General features: G+C 44.4%; 1 protein-coding gene across 2 annotated transcripts in view; it reads left to right on the top strand.

The window, feature by feature from the left end:
- Window positions 1-26232, top strand: part of DOK5 (docking protein 5) — a 127480-nt gene that overhangs the window by 88529 nt on the left and 12719 nt on the right. For both annotated transcript variants that reach the window (XR_010385006.1, XM_031433580.2), the window contains exon 6: window positions 10164-10299. Coding sequence is in view for 1 of the 2 variants with exons in the window: in XM_031433580.2 (XP_031289440.1) it covers window positions 10164-10299 (136 nt within the window). In the remaining variant the exon portion in view is untranslated. The remainder of the gene's footprint in view (window positions 1-10163; window positions 10300-26232) is intronic.

Genomic DNA, 26232 nt, shown 5'->3' with positions numbered 1-26232 from the left:
GAAATGTCTTTCTAGGCTCTTTCTAATCTCACAGCGTGGTGTAAGGGACTCTGGTTCAGGAATCGGAGCGACCCTGCCTTCTGACCTTTATTAGCTGTTGACTTTGGACAAGGTGTTTAACTTCCCTTGTAAATTTATCTGTGTAATAACTTCCTTGCGGGTGGTTGTAGATAAAAACAGCAATGCATGTAGATGGTCTCGAAGGCGCTGGGTTTCCCTTATGTAGTAATTTGAGATTTCTATTATAATTACTTTGGGAGCAGGACTGTGTGTGCAGGATCCAGACAGTGTTGGATTCAAGGTAACTCAAATAAAGATGAATTTTTATAGTTACCATCAAGATGCTCAGGATAATATCATTTGTGTTCCCCCAAGTGTGAAGGTTTCATATCTGCCTCGCTTTATTAGTGGAGATAATTTTTTTCCTTGGCTATTTTTGAATGTGTGCAAAACAAGGCAGTTTCATATTAACTAAGATAATTTTCTCCCTGTCTCACATCGATAGATGCACAGGAGTTAAGTCGCTCTAGGCAAATGGTTTTCACATATCCAACATGCGGCTGCAAAGATTTCACAACATTCCCCTCTAGAATGCAGGGAGTCTTCCCAAGGACCTTGGGCAAAGTTCTGCTCACCTTTAGCTTCTGTTAGAGTTGGAGCTGAGTGTTGTTCCTGCTGAATGGCCCCATTTTACCCCACCAAGATTGACAACAGGGCAGGTGTGATAAACTGGGCTGGGAATTGGAGGAAATGGAATGAAATTATAGTTCTGTCATATTCTGGTGGTGGGACCTTGAGTGAATGACCTAATTCTCTGAGCTTCCATTGGCCACCTCCAAAAGGGGTGTAATGTATTATGTCTCTTACAAGATGGCCATGAAGGTTAAATAAAGGTGCATGTACAAACACCTGGCATCGTGCCTGGTGAGTAGTAGGTGATTGTGTCAACCCAAAATGACACAAGCAGAAAAGACGTTCATTGGTTTTCAGAACCCAAAGTCCATGGAGTAGGGATGGCTTCAGGCTTGGGTTGATTCAGAGTCCAAATAGTGACCCTAGATTTCATCTCTCAGTCCTGTTTCTTCTAGATGGCTTCACTCTGGCTCCACATGGGGCTTCCAGGCACTTTGAGATGTTCTCTCACCATCGGCCAATAGAAGAGAGAGAGATTCCTACCATATGTTGACCGTTAACATCCACTGTATGTCAGGCACTGCACTGACCAGTTTTTGGAAAGCACACAGGATACAAATTGAATGGGGTTGGTTCTTCCAAAGCAGGAAGAGGGTACTGACATCATCAGAAGGCTTTTGAGGTTTAAAAAAACCTAACAAAATGTGTCCAATGCGGTGTTTAATAGTTGCTGAAAGCTAAGAGGGTGAAGCAGCTGTCTGACTGTATTAGCGACACCACTCAGAGTGGTGCTGAGATGCAGAACAGTGGTTCTCAACTGGGGGTGATTCTGCTACGAAGGGACATTTGCTGGTGTCTGGAGATATTTTTAATTGTCACAACGTACACTGCACAGAACCAGTCCCCACAACAAAGAAGCATGACGTCCAGTTATCCAGGTGCAGAACTCTGCGCTAGTAGGCATATCAACCATTGAAAACAGTGACTAATGTTTCTTGAGCCCTTAGGATGCGAAGTCACTGTGCTGAGCATGCTACATGCATGGTCTCGTGTAAGCCGTTTGCTGTCGTATAAACCAGAGAGTATTGTTGTTCTCACCTTAAAAGGAAACTTGGGCATTTGTGCAACTGATCCAAAGGCACGAGACCAGTGAGTGGTGGATTCATGAGCACAGTCCGGTCTTCTTGCTTCCAAACCTTGCAAATTTCTAGGAAGGCTAAGTGTCTGCATTCTACCAGGTTAGCCCGCTTCTTAATTAACTCTGCAGAGCTGAGGGAGAGAAGGCAGACTGCCTAACCAGAGCTCCCTACAGCCATTTTGGATGTGCACTCACATGTTTGTTTTCTTAGTTTAATCCTGGAACCTCCTGTTTTTTTCTTTTAGTTTTTAGTGCAGGTGCATACAGGGTTGTTTGTCTCTCCTGGGCGGCGGTATCATGATCAAAGGTCATTAGAATCTTCTAGATGCTGTTCCTCCCCCTCTTCCCCAATGTAGGCAAATCTGATCATATCTCTATTTTTTTTTCCTTAAAGAAATCCAGGGTTGAAATATAAGCGTTTTAATAAAGTACAGTTGCACAATTAATTGCCACTCGTTGCCCCTGGAGATAAGGAACAATTAGCTTACTTTGGCGCCAGGTGGGAGGAGAGAAGAGACATAGTGCTTATTTTATTTCAGGTTTTTCTAGTCTTTTATTTGGTTCTTTCCACTTAGAAACCCTGAAACCTCAGTGAAGCATCAGACTGAGAGGGGCTCTGATTTTTTTCTAAGAAGATCCAACTGACAAGAAGTTCTAACCGTAGCAACATCCCCCACGGAACTATTCTTGAAACGTTATTGTTTGAAGCCGGGTAGCAGGTGTCCAGTGCGTTTCCTTGTTAATTTTACAGCTGGCTGCCGAGTTAGCACGCTTCAGTGTCAGGCTCCGCCCTACCTCCTGACTGATTTAAATTAATACCCTGGGTTTAGCACCTGCAGGAGTGAGGGAAGCTCAGGTGACATTTGGCAAAAGGGGCTGAATAATTACGACACATGAGCACCTCTCTTTACCAGCCGCAGAATGTCTCTCGTGTTTCTGACATCGTTTTAAGAGAAACTTTTAGGTATGCAAAGAGTATGTGAAAATTGACATTGCATGTACAAATTCTTTTCCTTAAATGGAATGCACAAATTGGTGAGAAAAAAAATTTTATTTTGGATGTAAAGCCATCTGAACAGTCTTGGAAAAGAAATCATTTATTTCTTGTGCCTGTCACTCTAAAAACAAGTCTAATGGGTGAAATAACTTTTCATTGGAGAAGAAAATTGTATCTTCCTCCAGTTGATGAGTTTACAGGTGAAAGGACCATGATTCTGATAAAAATCTGTGGATATTCTGTATTTGTCTTCTTGATTTTAAGCTACATAATAATTCCTCATTTCTAAATATTTTATAGAGCATATATTCATTCCTCATTAAAGGATTGAAAGCAAATTAACAAATAAAATGTGCTCCATTCTCCCCTTTGTGTTGAACAGAGAAATTTGAATACAAATGCAATAGATCTCCACACAAGCTTGCTCAGAAGGGGTGAAATTCTCTTCTTTGAAAGAAAACAGAAACTATATGGTTGTGCCATTTATATGGCCATTCATTCTTCATTAGCATTTATCTACAAAATAATTTTAATTATAAAAGTATGAGACATGATAAATATTCCGTGAGTGGAGGCATGTGTGAAATCAGAAGGAAGAGCCCCTGTTCTCCTCCACACGTAACCTCTTTAATCATCGTCGTTAATAGATCTTTTATTATTGTGCATCTGTGCTCAGCCAGACACCGTGCTAGGTGTGGGGGCTGTGAACATATACAAGACAAGGCCACATCATGAAAAGCGTGGCTGGGTCCCTTCTACCTCTGAGCGTCTGTGATTTTAGCATGTGAGATCCCTAAAGGAATTTGGCTTTTAGTCTTAGACAGGGAGCCACGAGAGGCTGTGTAGAGTTGGACGACTGCAAAGTTTGAAGGAACAGTCCCTGAGACTTTTCTCACTTCTGACACCAATTTCAAGTTCAGGGGTTCCCACACCACCTAAAGTTGAATAATTTGCTAGAATGACTCAGGGTTCACTGAAAGCTATGAAAGTCATAGTTAAATTTTGTTACAGAGAAGGATACAGATTAACACCAGCCAGGAGGAGAGGTGCATGGGGTGGAGACCAGAGAAGTAGGCGACGTAGAGCTTCTATTAGCCTCTCCCCATGGGGCCAGGACGGCGTTGCTTTCCTCGTTTTGATGTGTGACAACATTCAGGAGTATTGCCAGCCAGGGAAGCTCTCTCCCGAGCCACAATGTTCAGAATTTTCATCAGGGCTCCATCACATGCAGGGCTGATTGGGTCATTGATTGCCCACAGGAATCACCTCAGTCTCCAGGTCCACTGATACCATGTGACCCAAAGACCACCCTAAATCATGTGGTTATTCTTTGATTCCATTCACATTTGTTTAAGAGGAAAAAACATGAGTTGATGAAAAATATTAAATAGGTGGCACAGAGACCTGACAAACAAAAGCTGTGTGTGAATGACTGGTGTTCACAGAGCTGCCGGGGTTCGGAAGCCTGGGCGACACATCCTGTAACGTCTCATGTTGATTCCTTATCCCGCCCCACTGGTTGCAGGAAAGACAGCCAAACAGCCTCAGCTGACAGCCTAGACTGGTCTGATCTGCTGCCGATACAGACGTACACACACACACACACGCACGTGTGCATGCTGCACTAGCAGAGTCGGGGCCACCTGGTCTCAAGCTGAGGTCACCCAGGCAGCGATGCCGGTGATGGGAGCACACAGGACAAGGCAGACCCACAAGTGCAGGGCGCACTGCTCACCCCCACCTGAGTGCAGTCTGCAGCGAGGCAAGCTTTCCCTGAGCCCAGAAGCCGCCTGTGTTTGCAGCCTCTTTACCGCTGAAGCTCGAGTCAGGCGCTCCTCATCCCCTCGTTCTCAGTCTGTTCCAGTGATTCTCAGCTGGGGGGCATCTGGCCACCAGGGGGACATTTATTAACATCTGGAGACATTTTCGGTTGTCACAGCTAGAGGCTGCTGCTCGCATCCAGTGGGTAGACACCAGAGATGCTGCTAAGCTTCCTCCAATGCCCAAGGTACCCCCACAACCAAGGATGATCGGCCGTATCAATGTTGTGCATGTTCATTGTGCCAGTGGAGAGAACCCCTGTTCTCCATGACAAACTCCTGACAGACCCCTCCCCAGGTTCTTCTTCAGGATAAAGCTACTAGATCCCACGTGGTTAAGCGTCTTCTTTACTTCATTTTGTGTTTCTGTGTGTGCTTTCCTTTGTCATCGCTGTGGCCACAGGAGGGGGAGATTGCCTTCATTTGTTCACCTCCCTTTCACAGAGAAAAGAATGTAAATGTTGTGTAGTTTTTTGCTCCTAATTTTGTGTCCCTCTCTGCATGGTGCTTCTGATGTGTTTCTCTCATGTTTTCAGCTTAGTCATTTTTTTGCTGTCTAAGGCAAGCCCACCTCTCTTCCCAAATACGCCTTTCCTTTCTTCATTGCTCCTCTGGCCCATGCGGCTCATTCCACCCTTAGATTCTTTTTGAATCCATTCATCCACGTAGATCTTGTCTAACCAGGTAAATTGTCAACTCCTCAGAGAAGAAGCCCATGTCTTCACCTTTGTTTACATCCATCACAGCCGCTATCATGATTTGCCTAATGTTAGTCTGACAAGTCCCGTTCTTTCAATCACATAGTTGTAAGTGTAAAAATCAATACGGACCTAATAACCGCTTTTACAGGAACAGAGAGAAGAAAAGAATATTTTAAATATACGTGTTGAAAGTAAGATACATCCTGTGTTTAGTGATGTCCAAATATTCTACACACACACATATACCCAAGCGCATGTGCAAAATACATCTTGAAAGTGAGGAATTATGAAGTTGATTGGCTTTCTGATTTTATAAGCTTATTAATACTGTCCCCAGTGAAGTAATTTATATTGGCCTTCCTAATTTCAATTCCATTCATATTTTTCTTTTTTTAAAAAAATTTGTTGAAGTATAGTGAGTTATAATGTGTCAATTTCTGGCGTACAGCAGAAGGTTTCAGTCACACATCTAAATACATATGTTCGTTTTTGTATTCTTTTCCATTAAAGGTTACTACAAGGTGTTGACTATAGTTCCCTGTGCTATACAGAAGAAATTTGTTTTTTATCTGTTTTTTTTTATATATAGTAGTTAATATTTGCAAATCTCATCCATTTGTATTTTTCTAATAAAATACGTTGGTGTGGAATGTCATTGGCAGGGAGGGAGCAAAGAGTCTAAAGGTGGGCGTTCAGTGCCTGTGGGATCTGTTGCCTCCATCCAGGTGGTGACGTGGAGACAGTGAAGGCCACCATCTCAGAGCAGTCGTGGTTCAGGGCACGGGGCAGCCCCTCCTCCCGCCCTCTCTCCAGCGTGTTGCAGTCTCTCAATTTTGTCCCACCGCAGGACGCGCCAAGGGCAGGGTTTCTTCCTGCTTTCTCTTCCAAACCGCTCCCCTCCCCATGGCAGTTCAGTGAGTCCTCAGTTTAGATACAGCTTGCTCTAGGAAGCCTGGGCCAGGTCCCCAGTTACTCCTTTCCCAGCCCCGCCTGCTGCATCCCATCTCGTCTGCAGTTTTTATTGGACACCAAATACAGGCCAAGGCCTGTTCTAGGCACTGATGGAAAAGCTGTGAATCAATCAGAAAGAAACCTCTGTCCATGTGGCGCTTACATTCCAGGGGAATATTGGAAATGCGGCTTATTTGAGGATTTATTTTGTGCACCCTACGTATCCTATCTAATACTTTCAAGAAATCTAGATGACAGTTACTGTCATTATATTCATTTTACAAATGGAAGTGCAGGCGTGGGGAGGTTAGATCATATGTCACCAGGCTGCAAAGCTGGTAAGGGGCAATGCCCGCGGGGCAGCCTGGAGCCCGAGTCTGTACCTTGCCCAAGCCTCTTAGTTCGCGCTGCCTCGATACACGTTTATTGTCTGCGTGAGTGAATGACTTGCCCGATACTTCCTGAGTTCTTGGTCTCCTTAGGGATTCTTAACCAACTGCACCATCCATGGTTTGGAGTGACTGGCATATCACTTAGGTAAAGAAATACTGAGAAATTCAAAACTATAGGTCCATTTATATGAGCGTATTGTTCTAATATCTGGCTCCCTGTCTTCACTGCGGATGTAGGAAAGGTCAACTTGAACTCTTTATTTTGCTTTCTCTGGGTTTCTGTCCCTGGTTTCTGTTAGCATAGGGCCTGAAGGAAAGAGTCTTGGGGCATTCGGGGTGGTTTTGGATACTGTCTAAAATGACCACGTTAAAAGCCAGTGGGTAAAGAGAAAACAAGGGATCAGGACCATTAAATGTCAAAACCTGGGTGTTTGCGAGTCTATGATGGGTGAACCCATTACACGTCTTAGCCCCGTGCTGTCTTTTCTCCGGAGATGCTAAGCAGACGTTGCTGAATTAGGTTATGTAAGAGCATTACCCTGTTTGATGTGCTTTCTTTTTACTGCCTTCCTTTTCCTTTTTTCTTTCTTTTTTTCTCCCCCCTATTTTCTTCTTACTTGCCTTGGGAAGTTGGCCTATTATATTATTTTGCCAAAGGCCTCTTGTAACATTTTTAATGGGTTGTAAAACTGCTTATGAAACAGTAACAAACAAATCTATTGGGTTGGGGCCTGGGGATGAAAGAAACAAAAGAACTCGTGGGTAGAGATTAGAAGAGACCCTATGGAAGGGCATCTGAGGTCAATTTTTGTTCACTACCCACGCTTTCTGGGCCGCGCTGTCTCACCGAAGGGCATATGCCTTTGAACAGTGTGGATGAAAGTCCCAGCAGGGCAGACCAACGGCCTCATCTCCGTTCTATTTAAAGCTCTTTAGTCCATTTTTGTCTCTTTAATGCAAACTGGTGGCCTCCTGGCGTTTTGGCCCCCATTGCTTAAAAAAAAAAAGGCAAAAGTTGCCAACATTAAAAATTCAGTTTATTTCACATAAAAGTCAAGATCTCTGGTTTCTCGTCAGCAATCAGAAGTGCGGCCACACCGGGCTTGTGTTTCCCCGTGCAAGCACCTGACCAGGGCTGACTGGTGGCTGATGGTCATTAGCTGCAGGCTCTCTGTGTGTCTCTGAGCCTCCTTACCGTTCGTGGCCTTTGTCTAAATCCTGGCAGAATTTGAGGTTGTGACTCCTGGTCCTTTTCTGTAAGTGGTAAGTAGTGGGTGTGTGGTATGTGTTTGCGCGTGCGTGCGCGCGTGAATGTGCGTGTCTCTCCCATCTCAGGTGAAGGCAAAGGAGGTCTGTACTTTCAAGAAGAATACTTGCTACTGTAACTATCTTGGTTTCATTTGTTTTTTTTTTTAATTTCACTTGTTTTTGATCACAATAATTACTTAGAGATTCAAATGAAATTAAAAAAGATTGTGGATTCATTATGTTAATCAAACGCAGACACTGGATAAAAGTGATTCTCAAAGAGTAGGTCTCACTGATGAGTGGGTTATAACATACATTAAGCAGTTCACCACTGGTATTAAAAATAGAATAGAAAATATCAACGTGTTATAAGCTGATGATAGATAGGCAGATAGCTACACGGTACCTGATGATAGAGAAATAGATGGACAGACACACTGGGTCACAGTCTGAACTGTATTGATTACTGTGGGTTGCAGTTAGAAGCATTTTAAAAGCTACTAGATTATCAAATTTGAGAAGCAGTCACAGGGTTTGCTATGAATCAGTCATCCTACAGGTGTTGCTGAGTAACAGGTAGCTTCATCCTGTCTGGGACCAAGGTTAGCATCTAGGTAAGTAAATAAATAATGACCTCTGACCGAGAGGAAACAGAAGACCACATGCTCTTACAGAATTGATTGACAGTTTTTCCTCTTAACAAATTGTATTTTTATATTTGATGGAAAAAAAGAGTTGTGAAAAACGTAAGATCTTGCAGAATTAGGTGCCAAGTAGTAGAATCAAATCCGTATGGTGGATCAGATGAAGAGGGGATCGCAGTGAAGGCGGGGGTATTTTAAGAAATCTTCAGGAAGGAAATGGGACTTGAGTTTTAGTTTTTAGTTTTTATTTCTTCATTGGATTAGAACGACTTACTAGTTAAAATCACACGATCAACCTCATAAGCTATTCTTCATATTAGCTTGTTGATGGAGACTTCCAGTTTTTCTCTTTCTTCTTCTTACATTAATTTTGACCAATTAATGTACACTGTGCAGTATATGCTGAAAAGTGCCATATGGCCGTGGTATTAGGCCAACTGTGGAACATTAGATAAGGATAAGTCTTCCTTTCTCATTGCATTAATTGCAGAGACTAGAATAGATAAAATAATTAACGGTAGTCTGAGTTGAAAATTTGTTTGGTGTCCATTGCTGTGTTAAAAAGTTCTTTAGACATGAACCTCTGGATGTGAACAGAACTCGGGCAGTAAGGCCAGTGTTCAGCTTTTCAGCAAGAGATTCTGAGGTGGAAGGACCGGAATTAGGTATTAGAATAATTAAGTCATTGTTAATAATTAGTTTAATAATAATTAAATATTGATCTTTAAAACAAGCAAAAACAACCTCTTAGTTTACTGTTGATATGCATTATGTATCAAAATTAGAACTTTAAAAAATGTCCTTTAAAAATTATCCTTGATGAGTTTGTCCAAGTTCTTTAAAAATGCTGAGAATAATTAAAATATATTTGGTAATTATATATAATTGGTAGTTAAAACACATTTATTTGGTTCTTGCCTAATTATGTGTACCAGTCTTCCCTTATTAATAGAATTCATTTCTGTTTTTTAAACAGTCTGAGGTGGAAATGATCCTCCTTTTAGTCCTTAATATTAATGATGAAACCCATATAGATTTCCTTGAGTAGCTTCTCTCATGTTCCGCACATTAACTCAGAACGGTTATGTTCATCGTTCATTAAAAAAAACTCTGAGCTGCGCTTGGTTCACCACAATGAGTGAAAGCTGAGGTGAAGTTTGATCTATGATTCTGGAAATGAAATCATTCTTAAAGCCATCATCTGTAAGGGTGGTTAGAACAGAATCTGAGAGTCACAGAATCCTTCCACCTCTGCGCTGAATGGCACAGTTAGTGATGCGTTTTCTGCCTCGTGGACTGTGATGGGAGGGCAGTTGTGCAGGGGTCCTGTATGAGAGTCGTACGGGAAATAGGTGGATACTGGGAATCAAGATATAGCTTTGTGTTAACCTTCTATGACAAAACCTACACGGCAAGAAACGCTGGGCCCAGTGTTGGCTTAGAGTGATTGTTTCCCTGCCCGTATTAATAACAGTTCCTCGAACATTTTGGTTCTGGCCAACTTTGTTTCGCACATGGGAACAGGAATCCCAATCTCATACCAAATAAATGAGCCTAGGCTCGTGGAACAGTCTAGGCTCTCAGTGCACTGAACTTGCGGGAGCTGACTCTCACGAGCTGCCTGTCTTTGTTTTCACAGGATGTGTGAGACTGGTGAAGGGCTGTTTATCTTTCAAACGCGAGATGGGGAGGCCATCTACCAGAAGGTCCACTCTGCTGCCTTGGCCATCGCCGAGCAGCACGAGCGCCTGCTCCAGAGCGTGAAAAATTCAATGGTATGTTTGGAATTGCTCGCTCACGACCCGTCTGCGCCGCTGTAGGATGCAGGCGTGGAATCTTTGCGCTGCAGACGTGGTCAGTATCCCTGGGGGCACGTGGTTTTCTCCTGCACTCAGCAGTGTGTTGCTTGGACTAATGTCATCCTTGGGAAGCCCAGAGCGGCCAGTGGGTAACACAGAGACACACACCCCTCATCATTTCTTACCCACTTGTGCCTCAGTTGTTACGTGTGTGTCTTAATCAGAGCAGGCTCCTACAACAAAATGCCATAGACTGAGCGATTTATAAAAAAACAAAGTTACTTCTCACTGGGAGGCTGGGGAGTCCAAGGTCAAGGTGCCGGCAGATTCTGATGGGACCTGCTTCCTGGGTCATAGATGGCTGTCTTTTCTGTGTCTCACAGGGCAGAAGGGGTGAGAGGTCTCTCTGGGTCCCTTTCATAGGAACACTAATGCCATTCATGAGGGCCCCACCCTCACGACCTAAGCACCTCCCATAGGCCCCACCTTCTAATACCATCGCCTTGGGGGTTAAGATTTGAACATACGAATTTGAAGGTGGGGAACACAGCATTCAGCATCTTGCAGTGTGTATGTATGTCCATTAGAGTCAATGGGATGTGTACGGACATCTATGGACACAGCTGTGTGGATTATCTACCAATATTTATGTATTTATAACTGTATCAGAAGTTATAATTTCAAACATCAGAAGGGGTCAGAGAGAAAGTGTAAACGAGAGAAGAGGGCTAAGGGGAAACTGGGGTGAAATGTCAAAAGCTCGGGATCGGACAGCTGTTGACATGAGATTGTGGTTCGCATGTAAGAGAGCTCTTGATTTTTTTTCCACTGAAGTCAAGAATTTGAATCTGTGCATAATATCCTCCAGTTTGTAACTGTTGGAAATTAATTGCAGTTGAAATCAACAAGAAAACAGTGAACTCTTTGTGGGACAAAGATAACCTATCTGTAGGTCTCCCTCCTGCCCACCGCCATGCATTTGCCATCACTGGTGGATAAACCTTCACAGTCATCAATGTCTAATGACACCACAAGCACAGAGACGCATGGGCACATATAAACGCTCTCTCGGAACACCTACTGTGTCCATTGCATGGTGCTGGGGACTGTGAGTTTTACAGAGAATTATGATTCATGAGTTTCTTCTTTAAAAAGAATGAATTCACAAAAATCTGAGATGAATGCACAACAGTTAAGTAATGCAAATCATATGTTGTGGCTGCAAACCCATGCATAGAGATTCACTTCTGGAATGAAATCTGCAAACCCAAGAGGAACCGGGTTGGCATGGTCAGATTTGGGCATTTGGAAAATTTATGATTTAACCATGTAGGGTGGTTGGATTTAAAGAGGGGGAGAAGCATGCCAGCAATATGATCTATCCCAAAGCAGCTCTAGATTATTCCCAAATGACCTGTGCACGCAGCACTCTGGGATTTTAGAGCAGGGATCAGCAAAACTTTCTGTAAAGGGCAAGATAGTAAATATTTTAGGCTTTGCAACTCTTTAATTCTGCTTTTTAGAGCAAAAGCAAGCATAAGTAACATGGAATCAATGAACACTGAAATTCACATTTCATGTAATTTTCACATATTAAGAAATACTCTTCTTCTTTTGATTTTTTTTTTCCCCAACCATTTAAAATTTTTTTTTTCTGAATTAATTTAGTCCTGGTATCCATTTCCTTGTATGCTTCCCAGTTCTGGATCTTGCAGTAAAGATAGATAAATGCATGGAGGAATGGATGGGTGAGTAGATAGAGAGATATAAATATAGATGTAAAGTAGAACTCAAGTCATTTTGAACTTACAGGGCAGCATGCCATTGCATTAAAGTTGTGAGCCACACACACATCCCATTAGATGCCTTTAAACATCTGAAGTTTTAAGATTACCTTTTTATAAAGCCATCAATTAGCATAAATTATTATGTGCTTGAAAGGCAAGTTCTGCAGGCACACATTTTTCCATTTACAACCTTCTCATTACTTCCACTAAAAATTAATCAGGAATATGAGTAATTTGTTCACATCATCCCTTTGCAAATTTAACTGCAATATAATGTTGTTTGCTTTTAATTTGCTGTATTCTTAACAAGCTCTATCAAATGAATGTGATTTTTAAAGTGAAAACATCCTGTTTTAGATGGAAATGAGTAAGCTTCAAAATGGGATCTGAATCTCAAGGACGTTAAACTAGGGATGGTGAAAAGCTTAAAATCAGCGTACTTGAATCAATCTCTGATGAGGGGAGAGAAGAGATGCTGTGCTAAAATGAAGCAAATGGAGATACTGCTGTTGGCCCACACTCCCTAAGCGGAGGTTTTGAGTTACTGGGAGTGGATCCACGCAGGTCTGGCTGGAATCTCAACTGGGAATCACCTTCATGCTGCCATGGGCTTGCGTCTCTGAGATGGTCAGGGTCGTCAGTGGAGAACCGTGGTGAAGCTAATCTCATTGTTAGGAAGCCCTAATCCACTGTTAGCTGTCACTGTTGTAAAAGCTTTCAAGATAGAATGCGTTGCCGTGGGACTCATGACAGTTTGAAGTTACAGCCTTGAGTGAATTGGTTTGGATGAGACTCACGGCCCTGAATCTCGGAAGTCATAAAGAAGAGGCTTGTGATTAGAATAATAATAATAATTATTACTACTATTAATACTACTACTACTACTACTATTATTATTATTATTATCATCATCGTCATCATCACTGTGATTGGCTGAATAATGGCTCCCCAGAGCTCTTCCACATCTTAATCCCTGGAACCTGTGAACATTACCTTGTGTGGCAGAAGGGACTTCGCAGATGTGATTAAGTTAAAGCTCTTGAGATGGGAGATTGTCCTGGACCATCCAGGTGGGCCGAGTGTCATCACAAGGGTCCTCGGAAGGAGGAAACAGGAGGAGTCAGAGCCAGATGGGAGGTAATGAGACAGTGGAAGCAGAGGGACAGACAGAGAGAGATTGGAAGAGTCTGCAGATAGTTTTGAAGGTAGAAGAGGGAGATGTGACCCCAAGGATGTGGGTGACCTCTAGAAGCTGGGAAAAGTCAGGACACGGATTCTCCCCTGGAACTCCCAAAAGGAACCAGCCCTGCTGGCGCCTTGACTTCATTAGCCCAGTGAACCTGATTTCGGACTTCTGGCCTCCGGAGCTGGAAGAGAATACATTTGTGTCATTTCAAGTCCCCACATTGTGGTAAGTTTGTTACAGCAGCTGAGGTAACTAATACAATAACAGTATCGGCAATACTGAGTCTTTACTCTGTAGCAGACAGTGTTTTGACTTCGTGTGTACATTCTAACCCTCACAACGACCCTTGGGTGGAAGGCACAGTGCCACCGGCTTGGAAGGACCGGAGCTCGAATTTGAAGCAGGCGTGCTGGGGTAACCCCCACCTTACACTTTATCTCGAAGTCAAGCCCTGAGATGTGTTTATTTTTCTTTTTTCTTTTTTTCTTTTTGTCCTGTGTGAGATCAGCTCACTGCTCTTCTAAAAATTCCAAATTAATGTCCAGCGTTTAAAAACTAAGAGGCCTCACATAAAACTCAAATTTCTGTATTATCTTGAAAAGCGAAAAAGTCACTCTGATCTCACGTCCCCACGTGGCAACCATCAGAAACACGAAAGGAATGCCTTCCTTCTTTGGGTAGAACGGGGATCTTCAGGTTTCCGCAGTCCCTGCCGCTCTCCATTCTCACACACCAGACGGCCCCTCTCTGGGCATTCGCTACCCAGGCTTTGGCCAAGTGATGTCCTGCCTACGTTTCTACCTGTATTCGTTTTCAGTTGCTGTGTGACAAAGTGCCACAAACTATGCACCATAAAACAACACACGTTTATTTAAAACCTAATAGTTGCTGTGGGTCAGGGGGGTTGGCAGGGCTTACCCAGGCCCCCTGCTTCAGGTTCTCACAAGGTTGAGATGCTCGGGCCTCACGGAAGGTGAGGCTGGGGACCCACCCACTCACAAGCTCACGGTGGTTATTGGTGGAGTTTACCACCTTGGGGCTGTAGGATCAAGGACCTCAGTTTCTTGTTGGCCGTTGGATGGAGGCCATCCTTAGCTCCCAGAGGCCACCCTCAGTTCCTTGCCACATGGGCCTTCCCAACACAGCCACTTACTTCATCAAAGCTAGCAAGAAAGACTCTCCCTGCAAAATGGGGGCCACGGTCCTATGGACTCCAGTCATGGACGTGATGTCTCACCACCGTGTCATAGGCTGTTGGTTGAAAGCAGATCACAAGTCCTTCCCACGGGCAGGGGAGGGGATCACACGAGGGTGTGCACACCTGGAGGAGGGGACCACGGGGCCGCCTTAGTGTCTGTCCCCACACCGTGCAGACGTCTGGAATAATACTTATCTAGTGCTTTGATTTTACTGTTTAAATATGTTTCCTACCTGATGTTGTTTTGCTAATAGTGCTGTTTATGTGTGAAGCCCCTGCCACATGCCAGGCTCTTGAGTAAGAACGACCACCGCCACTTATCAAGCCGCTTTCCTGGCTTCTTCTTGAATCAATGCCATATCTCTGTGAGGTGGATTCATTCATGCGTCCTCATTCAAACATGTTCACGGGGGACCTGATATGCTGTGTTGTGTGCTCTAGGCTGCAGGGGTACCTGACAGGTGAAGCCCATGGTCCCACGGGGCTTGCAGTTCAAGGGGGTTCATGACCCTTGGCCTGGAAGGAGTCACTGTCCAGCTCTTGTAGATGATGAAACAGATGCTCAGAGTGGTTAAGTCACTTGCCTGCAGCCTTGGAGCTCATTACTGTTGGAGCCAGGAACTCAGGTTGCTTTTATCCTAAACCTCTTCACTCCCTAGAAGGGTTTTAAAGCCCTTATATTTCTCTAATATCCACACGGAGAACTGTCTTCACATTTTCAGATTACCTGGAATAGCAGAGTACCTTTCAGAAATACATATCAACTTAGAGTGTGTGTAAGAAAATTCCTGTTACAAGAAGTCCTGTTTCTTTTGGTAGCCATCTTCTGTCTGCTAAGTCTTCTCCCCACCTCCTCCTTTTTTAACTCTGTGCATTATTAAGTATTCACTCTGAAGAGGGTGTAGAGAGGGTGGGGTGGGCCCGCGGGGTGAGGGGAAGGACTCTCTGTGGAATGAGACGGGTGGCAGGGGCCGGTTTGCTCAGTAGCCGCCGCTGCCCGGCTGCGGAAGCTGCAGGGAAACTCATTACCCGGGACACTTTGGGACTCCCCTGAGCACACAGCTATTTTTACCAGCTTGAAGATCAGTGTCTATGACAAAGTCTAATTTTGGAACAAGGAGTGGCAGTGTGTGGGATGTTCCTCATTCCACGACCGGGCCTGTCATTTTTAGAATTTCCTTCAAGGCCAGGGTGACAGGGTGCAGGCGCCCTCGGGGGCTGCAGGGCGGGGCTCCACTGAGGCGACATTGAGAGGCGGTGTCTCCTCGTCCTCTGCCGCCCTGACTGTGCACCTGGATTGGAGGGTTAAACTCTGAGCTGTTCTTTTCCCCTCTTTGTTTGTTTCATTGACAGATTTACTTCTAGTCTTGGTGTTACAAATAAAATTGGTTAATGAATTTGTAGAATTTAAGGGAAATTCTACAGTTCTGGAAACCAAAGTAATTCCGTTCAACCTAATTTAAAAAGCAATGGTCTACACATTTAAAATAAAAAAGAGAGGTCATCAAAGAAAGCATCAAATCAATTTCATTATTACTCAGACACTTTTGAAAAAGACTCTTGCCTGCTAGGATTTTATTTGTATACACTCCCTTCTCGCATCTGTGTCCCCACCCCTCCACCTACAAAAAATCAATTTTTACCTCTTTTTCTGCTTATGGTTTCTGGTTAGTTGGGTTAATTTACAGGTTTTTTTTTTTTTTTTAAGTGTACTGCTTAAAACAGCAATCAACTTTTTTTCCACTCCTGAATTAAACTCTTTTTATATCCTAGTATATTAATTATAATTGAAAAAAAGTCTTTTGTTGAACACCTGTCTACTGCTTACAAAGTAGATCTTATAGAGAACATAAAATAAAATGTAAAAAAAAAATATTTTGCATCTTTAAAGGAGCTTAAAATTTAGATAAGAAATTATGATTAAACCCCTCAAAACATCAACAGTGTCGTCCTGGGATTCAGTTTGCTGTTGTCTCTTTAGGAGGCAGTTTGTCCCTATTGATCAAAGTTAAATCCACACATCTCTTTCTCAACCACAGTACTTTGAGGAATTTACTCTGAAGATTGACTAGAAGAAGCAAAGATGGCGTGGACACAAATGTTCACAGAGGGAGTCATTCCCTTTTTCTTATATTCTGATGTTTCCCAAACATTTGCTGAGCCTTGCTGTCCACGAGGGGCTAAGAAGTGACCAAGGAGAGGATGTCCCCATTCTCGGGGGGCTTATGTGCAATATAGAAATAGCACCCAGAGGGGAAGATTGGATAAACTGTGCACGTGACGTAACTGGAATTAAATGAGGCAGTTAAGTAGGGTCACACTTAGCAATATCAAAGGTGTGTGAACTAAATGAGTAAGGAAGAGGCAGGACCGTAGGCAGAGTCCCAGAGGCCCACACTCACTTTGTAAGCAGCTTCTCTCCTCTGAGCCGTGTGGATTCACTTTTTCTTTTAGTAGTTTGTCAAAGGAAAAAGTGATAATCCCAAATACTTGTCAGTGAAATCAGAGGCCACTCATGATTTTAACCAGAATCAGTCATTTTTAGAGACACCGGAGACGCCCATCAGTAGAGGTCCCCGCTTTCGGCTGCCCCAGCAGACACATGCTTTGCCTGGTATGGCTTTTTTTTTTCCTATGATATCAATGTGTCTGGACATGACCAGAAGTGGACAACCAGAACGCAGCATGGAGGGGGCACTCGGAGGTGGTCCTGGATGGGAGGTTGCCACCAGCTATGAAAGTTTCTACATTTGAGGGGGAGATACAGTCAATTGCTTTTACAGAACTGGAAACTGACCACTTAATAGGTTCTCTCTCAGATATTCATTGACCTGTCCAGGCATGAAATACGAATCTTCCTCCCTTGTGTAAGTAGCAAGGGGGAAGGGGAAGTTGTCTACTGACTCACTTCAGGCAGCAAAAATACTTAGGTAGATGTCTAAGTGGCCAGAGCAGGGGAGGGACCGCAGGACAGGTGTCGGGAGCTGGCACCTGCCGACCGGTTTCTGTCTGGTTCTAAAAGGTTTGTGCACAGATGATACTTTTTAAAGATGAAATTCATTCCCAGTGTTTACAATAGAAGGTTTCACATAAAATGACATGGTTCTGTCTTTTGACAAAATGAGATAACACTGTGCCTGCCTGAGTCAGAATTGAATAGTGACTACCATTTGAGATGCTAACTGCTGTTCAGTTTTTTGTAGTTCTTATCATGTCTTGTTGTCTCAATAACCAGAAGGTTTTACTCATTTCTGATACCTGCATGAGCCGCTCAGACATTCAAGTTTGCAGCCCCTGATCTAGGGGAACCACACACGCCTCCTGTCCTTTATGTTTTTGCCGAGACATTTATTATTTCCCTGATAGCTCCTTTTATGGAAGATTATTGTCATTTCTCTGGCTCTTACTGTGGAAATTGTCAAGGTGGATTTGCATGTAGTAGCTTGTGATGGAAAATGCAAACCATGTGTGGATGTGACTGTACCTAGTGACAAAACCCCCCTGTGCAGTCTGTTACAGAAGAGTAACCAGGCTTTTGTGTATTTCAGGCAATAAGGCAAAAATTGCATGATGAGCTTTTAAAGGCTCTGTTGTGTGTAATCAGAAGGGTGACCCTAGGAAATTTTTTTTCCCAATCTGGGACATTTTTGAGAGTCAAGTCTGATCCTATTAAAAGCAACACTGGCTATGTAATGTGTAGGTCTGGTTCAAAATGAAAACACAGGGTCCCTTGTTCAAAAATTATAAAGATTTTCAAGATGGTGATAGCAGAGCATCAAATCAAGCATGAGGCCCTGCTAAGCGTGGTGCCCTGTGTGACAGCACAGTTACACGCCCCTGAAACCGGCCTTGATTAAGAGTTATGCCTGGATAACAGATGTCAACAGGATGCAACCAGGAAAACTGGACTGTATACTCCCCCCTAACCCCTGGTTTTCAGCGGGCAGCGTACTGTGTCCCAGGAGACATCTGGCAATCGCGGGAGTCATTTGCGGTGGTCAGTGCTGAGTCGGGGGTGGAGGTGGGGTGCTGCCGGCTAGTGCGGAGAGATCAGGGGTGCTGTTGAACATTCTGTAATGCACAGGACAGTATAATCCACAACCACAAATGACCTGGCCCCAGATGTCAATCGTGGCAGGTTGAGAAGCCCTGCTGTAAAGATAGGGCAGGTTCTGCTAAAAGTCTGGGCAAGAATTTGATGGGTCAGCGGAGTGTCCAGGACTGAATGTCACTTCTGAGCTGTGCAGCTTGACGTCCTCTGGCCCTTTTTCCTTCTTGTGTCGTATGTGGGTGATAATAACAGTGTTTATGTCTCGCAGTGTTCTGTGGTTCATGAGAGCTAGTCCCTGTGAGGCACGTGGGAGGGACACACAGTAAGACGCCGCACATGTGAGCCATGAGGAAGAGTCCCTCTGTGCTTGTGCTGACCGGCCACCCCGAAGCCAGGGCAACGCAAATGGTCGTCACCAGGAGTTCGGATGACGGGGCTGAGCACTGCTGTTTGTTGTTTCCATAGACACGGAGGCATCTGTGCAAGTGTGCCAGCATCAGACCTGGGGGTAAGGCTCCTGCAGAGTCAAGCACTCAGCAGGACCTCGTCAATTTGCAGAGTTCCTTATACCCACTTTGCAGTGCGAAGTACAGCAAAACAAAGTCCAGCACTTCTGCGTGGTCCAGGCCATCCTGCCCACCAGCCCATCACTTGAGTCAGTGAACTTGCCCGAAGTGAGCAGGAGACACCCCGTGCCTCCCTGGTCGCAGTTCTGGCACGCACCTGGCGTCTTGTCACCAGAGCACCTGCTTCTAGTGAGTGTAAGCTGTTGAGTTTAAAGGTTCAGTCTGACCACGTGGGGGTTTTGCCTCGGCGTTAACCTTAAAAGCTGATCTTAGAGTAAGTGGCTGCTCCACTCTAAACAGTGAGCCCCCTGGGGGGCAGGGGACTAGGCTCCCCCTGTGTGTCTGCAGTAATCTCAGGGCCTGGCACAGGGTTTCCTAAAGTTTTTTGTTGTCAAATAGACAATTTTTAATGAGCATAGAGAAAAGAAAAAATGGAGCCAGAATAGCAAACCCAGTTCCCTCCCAAGGCCAAGACCAGGCCCAGGTTCCAAGCAAGTCTGCTCTGAGAGGCCGTGGAAACAGTCCCTGAGGTTATCCATTGCGATGTACCAGGTGAGGAGAGGGTTTCTCGTCGGTAAGGAGGCATCAAAAGTTACCAGAAGCAAAGGGAGGAGTGATTCTGTTTTATGCATGTGGCTGAGAATTCAGTTGGCTCTGAATAAACTGATGCAAATCATTTTCATCCCCCATGAAAATAACCGTTGGAGTACATCTGGTGCTCAGCAAAACGCCGCGTTTGGAGATTTGGCCCCAAACGGTTGATTCCACTAACGGCTGCTCCAGCGGAGCTGCAGCGACAAGGGACGCATTGTTTCAGCCAGAGTTCGCTCACCGCCGAGTGTCTCTGCTGCGTTTTTTCCCTTAGCAATCTTTCTCTCCTACTCACTTTTTCTTTTCTGTCTCTCTCCTTTTTTTTTTTTTTTTTTTGTAACTTTCAAGAAGTAAGCCTCTGCTTGCTGTGTTTCCTTGACAGTTCAGTAAGATCCTGTGATACCTCGGCAACATTTTGATGTTACTTTGCTCCCAATGTCAGAACAAGGGAGAGGAGGTGGAGAAAGCGAAGACAGCTCTTTGGGTGGTTCGTGCCAAACATCTGTCAGAGCCGGAGTCAGGATCCAGCAGCCCATGGGAGCGGGTTTCGTGAGAAAGCCACGGAAGCCCGCCTGTTGGGCAGACAGCTGATTTCCACCTGAGAGCAGGCCCCGGGGGCACTGGGGGTCCCAGGGCAGGAGAATCCCGGGTAGAGTCTGTTCCGCAAGATACAGTGGGCGTGTTTCCATCTCCCCGCATCTCCTTCGACCAACTGCCATTTCTCTAAGCTTTGGAAATGAAACTCAGGTGCCTTTTATCCCTGTGAACAGAATATGAGCTCAGCCTTTAAGGTATTCATAACATCCTCGGTGCTTTCTGTGAGAAATACATCGAAACAAAAGGTGATTCGTTGGCACAATACAGATGGATGGCCTGCAAAGGCAAAGACATTTAATATCCGGCCCTTGACAGAAAAGTTTGCCAGCCTTGGTCTTATTCATTCTTTTGAGTGGAATGCATTTTATTGGCAATATTATTAGGTCCATTTCACAGGGCGGGAAACTGAGGCTCCATGGCTCACAATCAGTAAGGGAAGAGCGGGGACAAGACCCGGAGGCCCAGGATGTGGAGTCAGTGGGAACTGAAAGGAAGGAGTGAACTGGGGAGACTTTGTGGAGGTAGAAGAGAGGGTGCATGTAGGGTCTGGGTGTAAGCACGTTTGTGGTCTGGGCAGGGCCATGGGGTGAGGGGAAAGGAAAGGGGGACTCGGGGACAGTGGTCCTCCACCTCACCTGGAAGGCGCACTGAGCCGCAGGTGGATGGGCTCCACCTCCATTGTCAGCAGCTCTGGGGGAGGCATTAGAGTTTGAATGGGGAGCACACTTTGAGGCCTATGGCTCCGAAGTGACTGAGAATCTGGCTCCTTGGTCTCAGGAAGGAGCGAGACGGGAGCCAGAGAGGGCACAGCGTGGGAGCGCGTGCTCTGATGCCCGTACACACACAGGAATCCGCAGGAAGACCTGTCCTGATCATCCAGGGAGCAGCGTTGTGCTGAGAACGGGGTGTCAATGCCGGCGTAATTCCCTGATGGTCCGATTATATTGGCCCTCTCCCAGTCTTCACAGGCGTCTCAGCAGGACCTGTTCACGGGGTTTCGTGGGTTTATGAAAGCAGGAACGCATTGTTAAGCTCTGTCACTGGAGAAAGCTAGATCCTTTAAGATGTCCTTCCTCCTCTGACAGTGGGGCGTGCCGTCCAGCAGGTGGAGGGAAGGTGGGCAGGATGGAGGCTGGGCAGACCTCTGGACACATCTTCTCACCCACGTGCTTGCCCCTCAGTGATTCCAAAACTTGTTCAACAGCATTTGCATCCTGGTCCCAGAGGATTTTGTTACTGCCACTTAGCGGAGCAATTAGCATTTTAAGCAGTTTGTATTGATTCAATGAACCTGCTTCCTCAAGCAGAAAGAACCCCAAAGAAGGCAGCAAATGGAGTCATCTCAATCAGTGACTCCCAGCACCAAACCGTACAAGATCTGTGTGCTAGAATGTTGCAAGGGTGTTTGCTAACCTCAGAAACACAGATTTGTCAAACCTGGTAAACAGATTGCATGCTACAACAAACGCATGCTTGAGTTTTATCTCTTTTTAAAAAAGTATTCTGTAAGACTGCTGTCCTCTTTTAAGAGAGACATTTGGTCTGGATTTTGTCAGAATAAACCTAACATTTTAAGATTCAGTTCAAAACATGTTTACTATTCATGAGATATTTGGAGTACTTCTCTCCAGTTATAAATTTGAAATTATGTTTAAGCTTCTTTGAGAATTCTTATCTAGTCTCCTTTTAATTCCCCCTTGTTTTCATTTTCTAGTCAAGTGTCATCTGGAGAAGATTAAGGCTGTTAGGGGTGGGGAGGGGGGCACCTCTAAACCTACAGTGTGTAAACAGGAAGATATTTCCCCTCTGCAAGCCTGTTCTTGGAGGAGTGGGGGATACTTGCACATATATCTCAGTGCCTTACTCATCATTAGAAAGTTCTTTAAACTAGCATATGGATTGTTATGCTATTGAGGGAAGAAGCTGTGATTTATTTTGAGATTTCAAAAGAAGGCTTTTGAATTAAAAGATTTGATTTGCACATGATGTAAAATGCAAATTGTGCAAAAGGATGTACAGCATAAAGTAAGTCTCTTTCCTGTGCTTAAGTATCTCAGGTCCCCAGTTTACTTTCTCAGAAGTAAACACTTTACCAGATTCTTTTGCATCCTTCCAGAATGTCATATCACTTCGTAGATAAAAAACGAACAGTTTATTAGTAGGTTCATTCATTTCATGAGTACCTATTTTGTGTTGACCCTGTTCTGGGAAGCAAGAGTACAGCAGAGGACAAGACACAGTCCTTGCCTTCAAGGAGTTTACTGCATTTTTATGTGGGATGAGCCAGACAATCAGCAATAGCAAATAAACATGAAGCTACGTCAGGAGGTGGCGAATGCTAAGGCGAAGACTGCGGTGGAAAGGAGGAGAAAATGAAGGAGTTCTGTTGCTCTGATAATGTGATGCTCTGGCAGAGAGCTGAGGAGAGGGAGGAGTGAGCCTTGGAAATTTCTAAGGACTGACCTTTCCAGGTGGAGGGGACCGTAAGTGCAAAGGCCCTGAGGCAGCTCTATTTTTGCATGTTTACCTACAAGGCCATGATTTGGAAGAAGATAAAATGAGAAGAGGGTAGGAGGTGTTTAAAAGTCAGTAGGAGCCGAGTCCCGTATGGCCTGGTAGTCGTGTTAAAAGACTTTGGATTTTTCACGGGGTGAGTTGGGAAGTCATTGGAAGGTTCTGAGAAAAGGTGAGAGATGCTGACTTTGCTACTGAAAGGAGCCCTCTGGCAGCCATTTGGGGAAGACCAGGGTGGGGGAGGCCAGAGCACAGGTGAGAAGCAGAGTTAGGGGCTATCTCAGTCGTCTAGGCAGCCAGGGGAGTGCTAGTGACGTGGGCCAGGCTGATGTGGTGGATACTTGATACATTTTGAGGATTTGAACAACAGGATTTGCTGCTGGATGAACTCTTGTAGGATAGAGAGTAAGCAAGATAGTCTCAAAGGTTTCTCTATTTCCTTCTCCTTTCAGCAGAGCAGTGGGTCGAATGGAAGAACCATTTGCCTGTAAGGGGACGAGGTTGCAGGGAGTGGAGCGTGAGAAAGGCTAGTTCGAGTCTGTGCATGAGTGACTCTAGGTGGAGGTGGGAAGCAGCCTTTTAAGTCCACAAGTCTGAGGTTTAGGGGCAGGACTGGGGTTACAGATGCGCATCTGAGAGTCATCAGAGTGGAGAGACGGTCTTTAAACCCATCCCAGTGATGAGCTCTCCCCAGGAACATGCGCAAGTAAGTACTTGCAGCCCTTTGGTTTCAGAATTGTTTCATGTTACTTCATAAAGATCTGCCTCTTCCTTTGTAACGGCTAACAAGTTAGTCTGTTGCATAGATACACAACAATGTGGAGGTAAGACTGCTTTGTTTAAGAATAAAAATGAAAAGAACAACTCATCTACTTTTCTGATGTTAAGCATTCAAAAGTAATTTTTGAGTCAGTCGGAAATCCAATTTGAACATGGAAGTTAAAATTAAATTTTAAAATTCATTAAAAAACTGGTTATTGGAAGAGTTGTTGATAAAGTGGGTCTCAGTAAAAGTTGTGGTTAGCAGAAAAAATGTCATAAAGGAGATTGGGTCACAATTTAATTCTGTTATCTTATCTGGTAAATTAAAAATGGTTAGGGAAATGAACAAATAGTGTGTGGTGCAGCCAAAGGACGGGCAACAACGCAGATATTCAAATGACAGTGTCGAAGCTGGCAGAATTTAGGAACTTGAGGATATATTCAGAGGGCAGTGTAACAGTATATACACTATCCTGCAGTTTGTGTTAGATATACATCATGTAAGCACATTTTTTAAAATGTTTTTTTATTGAGTTATAGTCATTTTTACAATGTTGTGTCAAATTCCAGTATAGAGCACAATTTTTCAGTTATACGTGAACATACATATATTCATTGTCACATTATTTTTCACTGACGCACATTTTTTTAAAACGACCAAAAGAAAATATTAACATGTTATAAGTTCTCTGTGTTCCTTTGCTTTTGGATTTTCTAAGTGATGGATATAGGGCTTTTTTCAACTCTACCTGTATTCTTTTATGTATTACCTGAACATAATAAAAAATATGTCAATATACCAAGGGAGAAAGAATGTAATTTATTACAACTCTTAAAAAATGGGTAATAAATATCACAAAAATGTGGACTCCCCACCCTCCTTTTAGGTCCTGGCAAAATACTGCCAGATCCAGAGATAAAGCTGCGCCGGAGAAAATAAATGCCCTGGGGAGGGCAGGGGGAGACCCAGAGCTTCTTGGATTTTCTCCTGTTCTTACACTTGTTGAATGTCTGTAGTGAGAGCTTCATCCATGTTGTTCATTGAGTTCACTGTGTGCCGGCTGGGATCCGGTGATGAAATACATTCTCCATGCATGTTTATTTATCTGATTTGATGTGTGGCTTGTTGTTGTTGCCTGAACACTGTTTTAAAGCTTCTACGTTCAAGCCAGAAACACAGTCCAATATCAAATATTTAGTTTTAAAAAGAAAATGTCAATGTTCCTATTAGGACCTTGTTCAGAACTCTTGCTAAAGACAGAATTTTGATTGATAAAGGGCTAATTATAAATATTGCTAACATTTATGGAACTCCACAGTGAGTCATGTGTGTTCTTGGAATTAGCTGCTAAGAAGTAGGAACTATTTCTCACTCTCGCTCTTTTTTTTTTTACTAACGAGATTTTAAGGCCTAAAGGAGATTAAATAACTAACCTAGGGCCATACAGTTGTTCACGGCAGATGCCAAACTTTAACCTCAAGTTCCTGACTCCGGACTTTGGGCTCTTACCACAGTGGAAAACTTTTCTCCCAGAGTGATAGATCTAAAGGTGATAAATAACCTAGGACAGTGGTTCTCAAAGTGTGGTCCCTGGACCAGTATGATAGGAACCACCTGGGAACTTGGGAGAAATGCAAAACCCCATGGGAGTGGGGATGGGGGCCAGTAATCTGCATTTTAATGAACCCTGGAGGTGATGCTTGCTTACTAAAGTTGGAGGGCGTGGAGAACTGCTGACCCAGGCTCCAGAAAGCTTGGGTAGAGTATATTTTCCAATATTACGTTCCCAGGAGGGTGGGCGGGCAGAACATGAAGGCATAGTTCAGGAAGCCAAGTGGAGAATGTCAGTGAATTTGAGGGGCGGTGTCACTGAGACAGCTGCTCTGAGTGGAGTGGAGAAAAGAGACATTGAAATGCCAGCTTCTTTCAGAACCTGCTTTTACTTTTTCTCTCTTGGAGACAAGTATCCCTTCTGATCCAACTTTGCCCACATGTTGTGCTTAAAATATCCAGAGGAAGTAAGTTGGTTTATATATACGTCCTTAAACTGGGGATACTCCAGGAGTGGACGAGCTTTGGACGTCTCTCAGGCTGCGCCCACACTCGGCGTAGTCAGAGCTCTGACTCACCGCGCCGTCCTACTGTCCACCGTGTCCTCGTCAGGGCCCAGGCTGAGCGAGTGGAAGACTCTGATGTGATCTGCGTGTGCAGAGTGGCTCAGGGCTGAGACACCACTCGGCTTACCTTCAGGTGCAGCTGGGTGGAAGTTTGAGTCTGATGGGGAGGGAGGCAGGTCTTGAAGGAGGCATCTGTTTGGCACCGTGGTGATCTGTGCTTGTTTCTGAGTGGGTCCAGACAGTGTCACACACCCAGCACGTGAGCTTACTCAAGATTGATTGCGGCAGCAAACACTTACATCCTGTCATGCTGTGCAAATTGCAAAACGTAATACTCTTGTAGAAACAGTTGGACTCCAGAGAAGGACAATACGCTGTAGTGTTACAGCTAAGACTCGCCACTGCGCTGCACTCCCGGTCCCAGACTCATAAGAGGAGTGAACAAGCTCCCCGTTAAGTGCCAGCCAAACCAGTGGAGAATGCAGAAACCCAAAATGCGGTTGGCGCCGGAGGGGACAGTGGTTTTTCTTTTCTTGCTG

The sequence above is a fragment of the Camelus dromedarius genome, chromosome 18 (genome assembly GCF_036321535.1).
Source record: "Camelus dromedarius isolate mCamDro1 chromosome 18, mCamDro1.pat, whole genome shotgun sequence".
NCBI classification, from domain to species: Eukaryota; Metazoa; Chordata; class Mammalia; order Artiodactyla; family Camelidae; genus Camelus; species Camelus dromedarius.
This window is presented reverse-complemented; position numbering and strand designations above follow the sequence as displayed.